We start from the raw sequence: 15,588 nt of genomic DNA on the forward strand, positions 1-15,588 counted from the left end.
GCTCAAGAATAAAACTAAACTGACTATTAAACAGTAAATACAGAACACTAGTTCTACCAATTTTATATTGTAAACTGGCACATCTTTTTCAATGAAAAAAATGAGTTGCAATATTTAAGATTTCTGAGTCCTAAATGTTATTTAATATACTGATTTGGAAGGGTTAGGAAGATGACCTTCCTAGTCTAGAAAACTGAAAAGCTGCTGGTAATCTCTTCTCTAGTGCATTTAGCATGCTATAAACGATACTGTGATCAACTATTCATTAAGCACAATGCTCTATCTGAACTGTATGTGCAAATTGTGTTGATTCTGTCTTGACAAGAATTCCTTACTAGATACATTTCAGTCAGAACTTCAAAGTTCCTAAGTCTGCACATTTAAATAAATTCTTAGCTCTGACACCAATTTTCAACCACCACAAAAAAAAGTCATAAAACAATTTAAATGCTGAGGTTGATGAACACAAAATACAAAGTCAGCTAATATTCAGTTTTATATTATAGTATGAGATTAGATCCTATACTTCAGCTATTCACAATATGTGTTCTTTTTTTCTCCCCCCTCCCAGAATAGTCCTATGGGTGAAATATCAACAATAAAAGTTTGTCTGGAATTTTTTAAAACAGGGTATTCCTAGAAAAACATTATTAGCAATAACTACCACATAAATAAACATATATGATCCCTAATACATTGATTGAATAATGTTTCATGTAAAGGAATATTGTTGAATTACATTCATCAACTAAAACTGTGGAGGGGAAAAAAGGGTTTGTTTTTCTTAAATCTGAGTCCTTTATCTGCCAAAAACAACCAAATTTTAGCAAAAGATGTTTATTATGTATAAATGTAGCCAATTACTAACAAATGCTCACTATAAGCAACCACTTTGCTAAAATACATTGCTCTGAAAAGAATTTTAGGGCAATCATTTCATTAGTATGTTTATAATCTGGTTTTAAGTACCAATTAGCAATTAAGCAATTTTATACACAAACATATATCAGATGGTTCACATTTCTAATAAATATCCAAATTAAAGAAAACTTTAAAATACAAGAAAAATAAAATCAACGTTTGCTCTATGTGCAAACTACCTTTCTTGGAGACTGATATATTTTCCATTTGACCCTGGAGTTTCCAGGTTTAGAAAAACTTCTTGCCAGAACCCTGCTTTAAAAACAGACCTGCTTAAAATTTACACAAGCCAGAGACATTGTGCCAGAGGGGTTAATAACATTTTGCTCCAGCGAAAAATCCAGAAGCACGAACCTGGCTGGCAGCGGCGGGTCGGCCTTGCCCGCCACCAGCCAGGAGGACCGGTGGTAGGCGTAGCGATATCTCTTGTTGTCCACCGGGACAATGTCCATCAGGACTATGTACTTGGCTTCAGGATCCACACCCGAAAACGACACCCGGATGGTTGGAAACATCCTCCTGACAAAGAGAGACAAAGAACCCGCCCTGTTCACACTTTCTAGAGAACTGACTTGAACTGGGAAAGGAGGGGAAAGACCAACTTCCATCCCTGTGCGTTCCTCTCCACAAACCACCCTTTTTTTCTAGTAAAGCCACAGTGATGTGAATGTAGAGACACAACTTCTTCTAAATGTAGATGATTTTAAGTGTCACCTTTATGCAAGTCCTCATTGCTAGGTGACAGTTTTGCGGTCCCCACCCCCACACCCCAAAATCCGTAGGTGTGCGTTTAGAGAAAATCCTGTTATTTATCTGGCACATTCAGCTAGAGAGGACTCAAAGTCACCAGAGCTGATCCAATTGTACAAGCCACCCGGGAAAAGATGGGGGCGGGGTGGGGGGAACAGCAGGGATTCCAGGAATGGCTTTCCCAAGACACTGAGACTTGAGGGTATCACAGGTATTGCTCAGGGGCACTGACCTAGGAGCCTTTGCCGGGTTCCAGCCCACACTCCATAAGACTTCCTGCCGGCTAGAGCCTACCCAACTTCAGAGCCAAAGGGCCCACCGCACAGCGCTCCTTGAGACAGGAATTTTTTTCTTTCGAATTTTATTTTGAAATAAGTTTTTAAAAATTTAATTTGCGTAGTTAATGGAAGTTGGTGGCTTCTGCAAGTTGAGGATAATAAAAGGGAAGCGACCGCCCTCCCTTGCTGCCATCCAGCCGCCCACGCTGTACTCGGATCTCCCCTCAGATCGTGACCCAGAACCCCAAACCCTCCGCGGGGTGCAGGGATAGGATAAGAAGAAATCCCACTGTGTCCTCTTTGGGGCAGCGCATTGTCAGTTTCTGTACTATCCTCATCAAGGCCCTAGTGGGGCTTCCCACAGCTAGAAAATGCAAACATCTGCAGCTCTTTTTAAATGCCACTTGGCAGAAGGAAGCAGCCTTCTTTCAGCAAAACTGCTTCCCGGCTCCAGGACGAGCCAGCTCTCAAATCCAGTTCCTGGAAGCCCCTGAGCACTTCCTCCGCAGGCTCTTCGGTTTCCTCATTCCCCACCCGCAAAGGCCCAGCTACCTGCCCGACTTGGTGATGATCATTTCCGTGCCCAGCTCGTGGAATTTGTCCCAGAGCTCCTTGGTCTCCAGGCTGCAGGCAATTTTGGCCATTTCCTCGCTGGGGATGATGGGGGTGGTTGGGATTAGCGGCTCAGTGCAGAGAGAGGAGGACGATGGGCTGCTACTGCCTCCACCGAACTCCCCATGAGCATCCAGGCTTGTCAGCTCCCCCAGAGGTTGGGAGCAGGACGACTTCTCTACAAATTGCTCTGGAAGTAAAGAAAATAGAGAGTGATGGCTGACACTGCTAAACACGGAAAATTTCAGGAAGAACGGCATATCCAAACAAACACCTGGATTTGATGCTGGGAAAGTTAAATTCAGAAACTCCAGGAAGCTAGGAAAGATGTATCACTGTACAAAATGTACCTGAGATTTCCAGAGGGTAACACACCCATTGCTTGCTTACTAAACCAAATGAGTGAGTTCTAGAACCATCACTTGTTACCAGTATTATTGAAACCCACTTGGGGGGAAATGTGAGGAGTGAAGAGAAAGGTAGTGATCAGGAAGGCTAAAATGTAGACTTTGTAGCTTGTGGGATGTGGTACCAGTTTTGTCTCTAACAACCAGGATGCTTTCCTCCTTGGAAATCAAGGGAGTGAAGAGATCAGTCAGGACCTTCACCACTTTGAGAGGGATTTTCCCTTCTTTCCTGGAACATTCTCTCCATGAAAGGAGGACAAGGGATTGGGAGAAAGGTGGGGATGTGATTAGTAATAACAACTCCATTTCTGTGTCTGGCTCTTGGTTTTCTAGACTTTGAGATGATAATGATAGATTATAACAATTTTATAATCTCCCTCCCAGTCTGAGATCTTACGAACAATGCCAGCATACAGTTTGTTACAGCAGATTAGCAGACTCTTCAGGCCATTTTTTAGACTTGGAAAATTCCTGGAGAGGTGATATGTGATTTTTCCCCCCTTCAAAAGGATTCTGTAAGTGAGAAAAACCACCTCAAACCCAGGCTAGCAGGGAATTAAAGTGGGGAAAGCAGAGAGCACTACCCCCATCCAGCCTGAGGATGGAATACCACTGGATGATCCAAACATTCTCCTGCCCCTCTGATAAGGGCCTAGGACTACACCAGTCACTTTGATGGAATACAGGGGGACTTTTGTAATTGTCCCAATTATCTTCCATCCCTTAAAAAAGAAACTACTTGAATCTACAATGTGAAGCTGATCTCCAAACAACTCTATTCTAAGTACTCTCAAGGACTGGGAACAAGTTATAAATGTATGTATGCACAGGTATACAAGGTAGATGGGCACACATGGCATGTTTATATCATAAAATTCTTTGTTATTTCTCACACTTCTTCTTGTGGGACAAAGAGTATGTATAGAATAATTGCATTTTCTTCTCATACAATGGTCAACTCATGGAAGTGTTTTAAATTAAGAATAATCAAATCAATTGTCACATTGATTGTTTCAAATTCAAAGAAAGGGAACAAGGCCATCCCCAAATTTTATCTTCTCCTGATATTTTGAGAAACACATTTAAATGATATCTTTATAGGGATTTAAGTAGTGACCTTAATATTTTTCTTATTTTCCAATAACTGAAAGAGACAAAATTCCTAAGCCTCAGACTTAACCACTACATTGGGAAGCAAAGGACAAGAAAAATATTAAGATTACTACTTAATCCCTATAAAGACATCATGTGAATGTGTTTCTCAAATATCAGGAGAAGATAAAATTTGGGGATGGCCTTGTTCCCTTTCCTGGAATTTGAAACAATCAGAATGACAATTGATTTGATTATTCTTAATTTAAAAGCTCTAGTGGTTCTTTTAAATAGTTTTAAAGGGTGAACACAGGATACATTGGACCCCCCCCCCCCCCATACACACACAGTGCTTCAATAAAGGTATCGCGTTGTCTCATAACAGAACCTTTGGGTGTTCTCTGACAGGAGTCCTTGGCTTACAGTCATTAACTGTGCTCTGTTGAACTGGCCAGTGCAAGAAAGAACACCTACCAGTTCTTGCTGAGCTCTTTTCAAAAGCTAAGAGGATGCTCATTTTGAGAGTATATGGGAGGGGTCAGGTGGAGGGGTTGATGAGGACAGGGAATGGCTTTACAGTTTGGAATTTAGAAATTTGGATAGAAGGTAGTTTTTCTCAGAACAATAAATATAAAGAAGTAATATGGAAATGATAGTGCAACTGGATCTGGCATGTTCCCCAGTTCACTGTCTACATATCTGTTAAGAATTTTAACCTGGAATTCTCTTTCCTGCTAGGCACCAAAATGAGATGGGGAGTTAATAAAGAATTCAGGATCCCTCTAATTAGGAATGAATAATGGTGGGAAGTCCCACAAATACGACTTTGAAATTGATCGTTAAGGTTTCTTCTAAACAACTGAGTTTTCATTGGTTGCTCCCATTTCTTCAACAGGTTTTGATGGAAGGTAGGCGGGAAGAACCAGAAAAGGGGAGTGAGGACCTCAAAGGAGAGACTTTTTGACAAGATCTTTCCTGAAGATCTTCCGTTTCATTTTCCTTGGTTCCTGTTGCTAGGGATTTTAGTTCTCTGGCCTCTCTGCCTAAGCCTCTTGTTTTTCATCTCTAATACTTCCTCTTACACATTAAGATTATTTTGAATATGATATGATATTAAGATTATTTTGAAGATTTGAGGAGGATAGGAAGGAGAAAGTAAACATTGGGGGAGTTAAAATAGAAAAAATTACCTTAAGTTTGCTATTTATTTTCACTATATTAGGTATTTGAAGGGATCAGGATATGTGACAATTATTTACTGAGGACACCGGAGTATCTGAGAATACTTCTCTCTCCTTCGATTGTAAAGGGATTTTAAAACACTTATCTTGGGCAGTTTCTTTCCCACACAACTCACTTGTGCTAAGGAGAACATAAACCGTACTCTCCCTTTACTCTGAGTCTAGTGACTTCTATAAATGGCAAAGGTTGTTAAATAAACATTATAACTAAAAGTTGAGGAATTTGGGAAATGGTTACTGGTTAATGTTTTTGCCAACCTCAAATGAAAATGATGACAGTTACAAAATGAGTTTTACTGATAAGTGTGGAGCTTCTGTAAAGAAAATGGTTCATGCGGAGAGAAGCGGCTTAATTTACAGCACTTCACAGTGGTGTTAAGGACTTGGCTCCGTTTAGTCTACTCACATCGGAGCAGAAACAAAACCGAAATGGTTTCTTGTGAAATCGTTTGGCTTCTCCTTGGTTTCAAATGCACAAAGTAGGTGTTACACGCACCATAAATCCTGTGGTCTTAAAGAGGGTTTTATTATGATTTGTCTTTGAATATTTTTATCCCCACAAACCCAACACTCATACGCCATACGTCTGATTTGACATCAGGATTTTAGACACAAGGAGAGCGACTAGCTCAATCTGGAGATGCCATACCCTTGGTGTTCAACATACTGTGAAGCCTTCAAAGAAAACCTGAGCGGAAAAGGAAAAAAAAAAAAAAAAAAAAAAAAAAAAAAAAGTTCCTTCTTAGACAGGACCGGGGCAGGTCAGAAGCTCCACGAGCCAGGAAAACGGCTACACTTGCCACCAGACTCGCGAGCCGCGCGGAGTGGCCAGGAGACAGAAGGATGCGCAGCAATTGCCTCCCCTGTCCGCACGGACAGCCAGGCACTCCAACTTACCCAGGGGTTTGATGGTGTTCTCTGCCGCCTCCTTCTCCTTGGAGCCGCCACTCGACATGAGCGCAGCGATGGAGAAAGCGTTGGCCCGGGAAGACAGCTGGGGCTTGGGCGACGCCGTGAACTCCATGGTCCCCGGCGCGCGGTCCTGGCCAGAGACAGGGCCTACTGAACTACCGTCCAGCTTCCCCAGATAAGACAAAGACCCGAGACACAGCTCAAAGTTTCCGAGTACAGTCACAGCGGAGCCTGGGACTTCAGAAGAAACAGCTCTAAACTTCCCAGAGCGCCACACTGTCCTCTCCTCTCTCCCACCGCAAAGCCCCAGGGCCGCAGAGACTTTGAACCAGCGGAAGAGAAAGGGAAAGAAGCAACCGCAGACTTAAGAAGGTGCGCAAACTGCCCGGAGCGCGGCAGGAGCACAGACTGCCCGAAGCCGGAAACGAACATCAGCTGCGGAAAGCACAGGGGTCAGCGACACCCCCTCCGCGTTCTTCCTCCCTGCCTCTGCTGGGTACAGCCGGACCGTCCCAGACTGTCGGGAGGTGGCGACCGACCGTTCGGCGCTGCAAGGGTTCCAGCACCTGGGAGCCCCAACTCAGGCGTGCAGAGCCCGGCGAGGCGCGACGGACACTGCGCCAGGGCACTCGCTGCCCTGCGTCTTAATTTGCTGGCGGTGGCTATCCCTTAGGCCCGCAGCCAGTCAGCGCTGTTTCACGTCACCGCTTCCTGATTCTGCCGCCGGGGGCGTGGCCGCAGGCGGGGCGGGGTGGGCGCGCCTGGGGTGCGGCGCTCTTGTGGCTGTGCGCTTTCGCGGGCCCACAGTCCAGCACCAGTTCACTACAAGGGGTCCTGCCATCAGCATGACACAGCTACAGCAGACACTCACTCCTGACCTTGCAATTCTGGGGCGGGAGGACGTGCGCGCTGCCTGGAGAGGGCAATTTTATCACGGCCTAGGACCTGGGATGAGGGCGTAGAAACCTCGGGGAAATCTTGCTTCTTCCATTCTTTTTCTTACTGGGTCTCAAAGTTTCAAAAGAAAGTTGGGCAGCGCTAAGTAGAACGGAAACCGGCGCCACTGAGCTGGCACTAATCGGCTAGGTCCCCGGACTCCCACTCAACGGTCTCCAAATTCTATCTCCTGACAGTGGGGTTGAAGAAATGCAGCCCTAAGATAGAAACGCTGAGGGAAAGCTGCGAGCATTTGGCAAAGGATGCTGCACTCAAAACCTTGGCATCCGTCGCGCATTGGTGCGCCTCTAGCCTAGGGTTTCTATTTACGAGAGGAACTGTGGAAAGTGAGGCGGAGGCCTAAGGGAAAGCGAGGGTCAGGGCGCGGAGCCCTGCGGGGACCACGCGACGCTCAGTGGGAGAGTATGACCTTTACAACACCTGGCCTCAGAGAACACGGAACCCGTCTGCCTTTGCAAACTCGGTCGCGGCCAGAGCTTCCCACAGCCTCGTGGGGGGGCGTCCAGTTGGCCTTGCGCAGCCTGAATAACTCAAATTCTCCGAATTCACAGGGTAATCCGCTTCACTTGGAGTGGTGTAAACTCAGGCTGACACACATATTCAAACTATACATGTAAATATTTGCCCTCCTTTCCAGTGAGTCGGCCTGGCGATTAGGGGCCTCTTGGTAGGTCTTAAAAGAAAAGGAAAAAAGAAAAACAGCTCCTTTTTCCCACCCTCCCCCGCCTCCCGCCCCAACTCCCGAAATGAAGATATGGGGAAAAACCAAACGTCGAAATAGTTGTTGAAAACATTTGTGTAAAAAAAAATGCTACCTCTAGAAGAGTTCTGATTCAAGTCTGTCTTGGTCATTTTGTATCAATACTTTTAACAAAGTTCTGCATTCAGGTGACAAAAATACGTACAATGATATCTTTACCTAAGTGCAAAAGGTCTATGTAAAACTGGGAGAAACTAGTAAAACTATGGATTTAGGTACTTCAAGGAGTTCACACCGTTGTCTAATTCATCACCATTTGCTTTTTGCGGTCCCGAGTGGCAGAGCTGCTCATCATCCCTGCAGTCCATTCCACTAGCTAAAGGGAAATCGCTGTGCGGGACTCACTCCACGCCGGGGTCATGATTATACCGTGACCTGTGGCTGTGCTGCTTCTAGATATGTCTGAGGATCGGTTTCCATTCTTGAATGCTTTGCTGGTTTTGGACAACCCAGACCAGTCCAGATCCCTGGTTTATTAAAGTCACCACCCCAAACTGGACTTGGTGGTGCACACCTGCAATCCTAGTGCTGCAGAGGCAGAGGCTGAGGCAGAAGGGTCACAAGTTCATGACCAACCTGGGAAATTTAGTGAGACCCTGTCTTAAAAAAAATAAAAGATTACCACCCCACACACCCTTTCCCCTCCCAAATACAGCACCTTCTCAAGGTGACATTTTCTTCTTCTGAACGGTAAGGCGTATACTGGTTTATTTTTTGTTTGAAATGCTAGACCTTGGTACATACTTAAACAGGGGTTAGCACATTTCATTGGCTGGGTTTTGTTTTCAAAAACTTGCTGTGGAATTATACCTCAATTTAAAAGAAAAAAATCACCATTGCATTTCTACAGAGCGGAAAAAACCATGTCTTATGTATCTTAATCAAGTGGAGTTTGAATAACATCATGAGAGGGACATTTTCAGAAAAACTGATGAGTAAAGGGGAAAGTGAATGGACATTTGTCATTTTCCACCTTCTTTCTGAGCGCTGGTGCAGCTTTAGCCCAGCTCTTCTGGGCAGGCAATCCCAACTTTCCATCCTACTAAAAGTAACACAGGAAGCAAGAAAAGCTGAGTGACTGGAGGAGGCAGGCAGCAGACCAGAGGAATTGAAAAGACTACTTGAAAACAAATCTGGGTGCAATAGGTAAGCCATTTGGGCATCCCTAAGCTATGTATCTTGTTGGTGTTGAAACTTCAGCAGTAAAACATATGCTGCAGCATTATTATCGGGGACACACTGTCCCTCCTCTTAGATTTATTGCCTTTAAGAATCAATATGGTGCTATATAAAGGGGGAACCAGAGCTTGGCAGAGAGGTGCTGTCAAAGGATGATTAAAAGCTCTCCTAAGCAGAGTTCTAAGGTCCCTTCAAAATCCCATTGTTGGCACAGGTTAACAGGTAAAACCACCTAGGGGGTTGAAACAAAGCAGTCACATTCACACATTTCTCCAGTCCTTCCCAGGCTGATGGCAGACCTGGGGGCAGCTTTGGATGTGGAAAATTTGCATTACAATCAGAGAAGTCTTTGAATACGGCTTTAACAAATATCAGTTTTGAGACTTTGTAGGTTATCTAAACCTCTCAAAGTTCACTTTCATTATCTACATTAAAATAGGGCCAATAATTTCTACACGGATGATCGCTCTATAGATTAATGAAATAATGTACAATGTACCTAAATAAGTAACATAAGTAACAGCAATATTTACTCCTGTATAAACAAAACAACACATACTTTTAATTATATTAATTTTTGAACTGCAGTTTTTTTTTGGTTGGAAAATCTTAATCTCTCTCTGCTCATGTGGAGCTGTGTAGACAGTTTTGGAATGTACACCGAAGAGTGAAGCCACATGATGGTATCGAACTGTTATTTATATCCTGGTAAACTTTAAAGCCTAGGATTGTAAAATTTTTGTTGTACGTCTGAGTTCAGTTATATGGAAGACTAGAAGATGCCTCCTATTATACAAATCGCGGTTTCAAATTTCCATTCGTAGCCTCCAGAACTCAGGTTAGCCGACCCCGAAAATTGTCTAGGAAAAAAAATGTTTCCCGCTTTTGACCAATGATCCCTAGCTTAACGAATGCTAATGTAAAACCCTTCTGTTGGAGCTTCAGGAACCGGTCCCTGCAGGTCTCGCGCGGACTGTCTGCAGGCTCCAGGGCCGGAGTTTCGCCCGGGCGGCGGGCCAGGTTCCAAATAGAGGCTGCCGCCTTGCTGCTGGTGTCAGACGCAGGAAAGGAGAAAAGAGATCCGCTTCTTAGCACACGGGCAGCTACTAGAGAAGGTGGCCTCAGATCCCGTCCACATCCTCCTTCCAGCTCTTTCCGGTAGACGCTTGAAAAGCAAAAGTAACGGGTCTTGGTGCCTTTGGATTCATAAATTCGGTTTCCAAAACAGGAAAGATGACGAGAGCACTGTGCGGAGAGCGACCGAAGTCCTTTGGGGACCGCTACTGCGCGTCCCCAGGCGCCCAAGAGCAGCTCGCGTCCGGTGCCGGCCAGAGAGCGTGGCCTCGGATTTCACCGCTCCGCGGGAAAGTGTGTCAAAGCCTTTCCTCCGCATAGCCCTAACCTGGGATGCCACACACACTTCCGCTGGGTTAAGTTTTCTCGAACCCAGTGGTCCAGAAAAGCTAGCGCCTATGTCCCAGCCCAGGTCGCAAGAAGTGGCCCGAATGTCCAGATCTCTGGCAACTCCTGTGGCCCCTGGGCCACACCTCTCAAAACACCCTTGTCCAACTCCTTTTCTAAGACTGAAGCAGAGAGCCAACTCCTCAAGGGCAGTGACTGAAGTTTGTCATCGGAGGGTCCCTGGTGATGTGTGTATGCGCGTGCCTTGGGCCCGCCCGGCATCTCACACTCGCTGGGGCAACGAAGAAAGGGATGTCGTTGTGGCTTGAAGCAGTTACATCATCTGTAGGGTAAAGCGCTGGAACCAGAGGCGTGTGGTCAGGAGGTAAAGGTCTGGAACCAGTGGTGCTGCGACTTTAACTGGCCCGACCTCAGGCTTCCGGAGGTCAGCTGCTGCGGGGGCACATAGCCTCCATTGCTAGGCTGTGGGAGGCTGCGAGCCACTCCCCGCCCAGGCTGTCCGGTGTGCCCGCTCCAGGCCTCCACCGGGTCCCACCGCTCAGCGCCTTGCGGCCTCCGGGCCTCCTGGACTCCCCATTTCCTGCACTCAAGTCTCAGAGCCAGCTCATAGTACAGTCCTCAGGGTAGCGACCCATTCTCTCCTCCCTGTGGCCACTCTTATCCCTGTTCGTTCGCAACGCAACCAGCCCTGGACCACACAAGCCCTCGGTGCCCCGGGCAGGGAAGAACCTGAACCCTAGCGTTGGGTGCAAAACACGTGCCAAGAAGTGTGAAGAAAATTCTCTTCTGACTGTACGCACCGGAACCCAGATCTATTCTCCCCAAACCCCTGCACCCCAACCTCCTTCTCCCCCTCCTCCTCCTCTACTTCTTCCTCCCCGAGTTCCCACCGTCCTTCTCCAGCCCTCCTCTTGGGCCATCGCAGCCTTACCTCTCCCAACCGCCCAACTGTTGGTGGGTGCTATTTAAAATTTAGGTATCGTATACATCGTGATTTTTGCATGAATTTTATTTCTGAAAATTATTTCATTAAAATGTTTTCTTGATTATTGAATATTCTTGGCGCCTTCCTAAACTTTGAGCTCTCCATTCGTCCTGGGACTGTCATAAAGGGTTAAGAATTGGATCGAAATCACGCTGATAATAAGCTGTTGAGAGGGAACTCCAACGCAAATCTACAGGTTCGAAAGCGGTTGTTTCTGACACTGTGGACTGTACTACTAGCCTGTTAAATAGGCACCCGCAAGACCGGAAGCAAAGAGGCCGGAACACGCGTTGCCTGCTTTGGGATGAAGGATTTTGTGGCCAGGTTCCCCATCCCTCCCCGGCGGTCGCGTGAGCCACAATGGATGGCTCAAGCCGCCGCCAGACAGGCAGCCTGAAGGTCCTCTATGATCCGCGGTTTAAAAATAAACAAACTCAAACTAAATGTGTTCTTGAACGAGTAACTACAGGTGTCTTACTAGCGTCCTTCCCTACTCAAAGTAGCGCCTGTTTTGGAGATGTCATCCAGTTAAATTTATAGCAATGGAGCCTTTGGGGAAGATGATCGAGCCCCAGCCAACAAATATTCAGTCTCCCTTCTGGTGATGACGGAAGCGTCTTCACACATTTTTCCAGTCACTTCCCACCTTTGATCTTTAGGAGACAGAGCCAGCTGTTTGGTGACAATCTATCCACATCTCTGTCAGGAGCTTTTTGGGGGATCAAGGTGAAGACCTTAGCAGAAGTAGTCCTTCTCGTTCTCTGCCACCAACTCCCACAGCAAGTCATCCTGAGGCCATGGACTGAAGTTCATATTATTCCCAGCAGTGGGAAAATTCACCCACTAAGGGCTTGGATGCCGAGTCACAAATATCAATGTTGCAGACAACTTGAATCACATACATGAACAAAGATGCATATATCTAATAAAAGGTGAAGAATGCAGTGTATTTGTTCATTCACCAATATTACCTAGTTTTACTCTGGGCTGGATACTGTGTGAGACCCAGGGAATGGAATAGTGATCAGAACACTAAAATTTCTGCCTCATGAGACTCACAGTCTGGTGAAAAACACAGACAATATACATGTAAACTGATACAAAACACAGAAATTATGATAAAGATTCAAGGACTGTAGAAACAGACTTAAGAAAATTCTACCTATTTGTGGGCATTCATTTGTACTGGGCCTGGTATTGGCTTGTTGAGGTGGGATAAGTTGCTACAATTTGCATATGATCCCTGACTGCCCAACGTTCAAAGCCTAGCTTGGAGATGTATTTAAAAAACATCAATGTAGAAAAAGTATTTTTCTATATTGTTTTGCTAAAAGAACTCAGGAGGAAAGGTATAATGACTTAATGTTAAAAACACCTAAGATAAAAAATTCTAATTTGAATGCAGAAGAAGTGTTGAGGTCTGATGTCAGGTTGTGCTGCAATACTTTCCACACCTGCAAAATATTTTTACTGTTGAGACTACCTACATTGAGTTTGTTGTGTAGATTAAATTAAGCCATGTCAGTATAAGAGCAATGGTTTTCACATGCATTACTATTTGCCAAATCTGGAACTGAGAAGAGGCCTCCTCAATTCAGAGATGATATAAATCAGATCTGATCAATGTGGAAATGTGTTTAAAAGTCACAATTTCAACTCAACCTTTAAAGGGTCTGAGAAACAACTTTCTCTCTAACCTCTGTGTGGGTTTTCAGGAGCTCTGTGTTAGGGGCCAATGGATAAACACACGTGTAAGTGCAAGTGGAAGCCAGTGCAGATGCTGGGACAGGAACCCTCTGCTGTGAACCTCCTAGCTAGAATGGCCGAAGACCACAATATGCCTCACCATTTTCATGGATTGACTGATTTTTTTTTTTTTTTTTTTTTTTTGTCCATTAATTCAATTCCTTCTTTGAGGGCATCTGCATACATCTTAAGTCTGGTATGCCAGCTTTTCAATGCATTACAGAGAGCATTTTTTTTTTTCTTGTGCACTCAGTGTGTGCCAGTCTTTGCACTAGATACTTGAAATGAAATATATAATGTTGATTACAAGTCAGGTAGTGTTATTATGTGCATTTCAAAGTTGCATGAAATGAGGCTCAGAAGGCTAAATAATACTTGCTCAAGGGCTCATGGATAGTTTCAAGGTGGAGCCCCTGGTCTGCGTGACCTACATCTGTTCACTTCTCAGTGTTAACCTCCACCCTATCTGATTTCTACCAGGAGTTAGATTTGCTGGATTTTTTTAGCTGGGATGAGGGGGCTGGATTTTCTTGGTCTGTTTATAAGTGGCAGTCTGAGAGTCCAGAAATACGTGCATATCTTTGTTACCTGCCCTCAGGGACCCAACTTCTCCGCGTGCAAAGCAGAAGTGAACCAAATAAATGTCTTTTGCAGTTGCGCTTGGACCCCCCAGTCCAGTCGGACTTTGTAATTTGTTTTCTTTTCTAAAAGGCATTGCTTAGTAATCTGCACGTTGGCCTAGGGCAGCAAAGACGGGGATGGAATTGGGAGAAGTGGGTGGTGGTAGGGGAAAAGGACATACTCTCAGGGCTGCGAGCAGTCTATGCGGGCTCCCTGCCTACGGTGCTAGCTTCCACGTGGCCGGGGTGCTGACAGGGCACCTCATGCCGCAGCGCTTGCAGTCTCCACAAATCCCCAAGTGTTGGAAGAGAAAACCGACTGCCGCGGTTCGAAGTCAGCTTTGTCCTTTGCTGGTTACGTGACCCTGGCCTGTCTGTACTGCTCTGAGTCCTAGTTTCTTTCACTGCGAAGGTGGAGGAAGTGTCCTTGGTGTGGACCTCATCAAAAGGCTGTGCGGATTGTATACTATGATATGCAACGCGTCTTGCAAAGAGCCAGGCGCCGGCTGAGCGCTTGGTAAGCGACTGCCCTAATTAGGGCGATGAGATCGTAGGAGGCAGACACTTCCTCTGCAATGAAGGGGCGCGGACACACCGAGTCAGGGGCTTCAAGGCGTGGTCTCACTCACAAACTGAGTCTGGGATCCGCTGGCTCCCCGCCCCCAATCCACTCCATCTTTAGCATCCTTCCTTGGTCCCAGACCTCCAATTTGGAGAGACCAAGGCGGCCCAGAATTAAGGGGACAGCAGCACCTTACGCCTGGCTCTAGAGGTCAATCTGTCAGTTCAGACTTCTCCCAGGCCGACGCTGTCCAGGTCCCTGCGAGCGACTAAATAGTCTCGGCTCGCGGTGCCCAGATCCCTCTCGGATCCGCGCGGTCGCTCATCCGGGACCGGAGGTCCGAGACTGTGTCCAGGGCTCTGGCGGCCGCCACCCCTGCGGCTGAGATGCAGACGCCGAGTTAGAGACCCCGCCACTGCGGGTCCATGCTTCGTCGACTCGGTGACGGTGGCGCTGGCGGCGGCGGGGGCCTTCCTTTGGCTGCCCCGCCATTTAATCAGGGCTATTATCAGACTCAGCTTGCAGGATGGCGCCGGCCGAGCTTTACCCCCATTAGCACAGGGCAGAGTGGGGGTTGGGTTCCGAGACCGCGGCCTGTCCGGGCCGCAGCTGCCGCGCTTCTGGGGTAGGATGAGAAAGAAGGACTCACAGGTCTGGCCCGGCATGCGCGGTCTTAACCCGGCAAGTTTTCAGGCTGACATTTTATTAGAATTTTACTCCCTAGCTCTCCATCCGACGTTGACTGCAGTGTAAAGTTGAGGCATAATCCCTGAAATTTTTCTGAATTTTAGTTTTCTCATCTGAAAAATGGGTCTGGATAGATATTTAACTAAAGGTTGTGAAGATTAAGATGAGGCGTCTTTGTTATGCGGAGGCTCTAGTACACATTAGAATTTAGCTTTTTAAAAGTCCCTGTTTATTTGTTTAAAAGGAAAGAGGAGAGAGGGACCAAGGTTAAATATCTCAAAGAAATCTAGGGATTAAAAACTTACTGGGCTTCCCCACAACAAACCGGGTTCAGATTTCACCTTTGCATTGTAACCTGTGTGGATTTGGACAAGTCACTTCATCTCTCTAAACCTCATTTGTCTTAGGTGTAGGATAGATGGAGTAGTAGCAACCACATCATCAGATTCTGGTTCAC

At 46.0% G+C, this 15,588-nt stretch overlaps 1 protein-coding gene across 1 annotated transcript in view; it reads right to left on the reverse strand.

Moving 5' to 3' along the window:
• TBX20 (T-box transcription factor 20) overlaps positions 1-6,845 on the reverse strand; it is a 48,104-nt gene extending 41,259 nt beyond the window's left edge. Inside the window, exons 1-3 of the mRNA XM_079151158.1 lie at positions 6,199-6,845; positions 2,502-2,751; positions 1,276-1,440 (exon numbers count right to left, since the gene is read on the reverse strand). Of these exons, the coding sequence (XP_079007284.1) occupies positions 1,276-1,440; positions 2,502-2,751; positions 6,199-6,325 (542 nt within the window). The 5' untranslated portion in view covers positions 6,326-6,845. The remainder of the gene's footprint in view (positions 1-1,275; positions 1,441-2,501; positions 2,752-6,198) is intronic.
• Between the last annotated feature and the right edge of the window lie 8,743 nt (positions 6,846-15,588).

The sequence above is a fragment of the Sciurus vulgaris genome, assembly GCF_902686455.1.
Source record: "Sciurus vulgaris genome assembly, chromosome: 8".
Classification (NCBI taxonomy): Eukaryota; Metazoa; Chordata; class Mammalia; order Rodentia; family Sciuridae; genus Sciurus; species Sciurus vulgaris.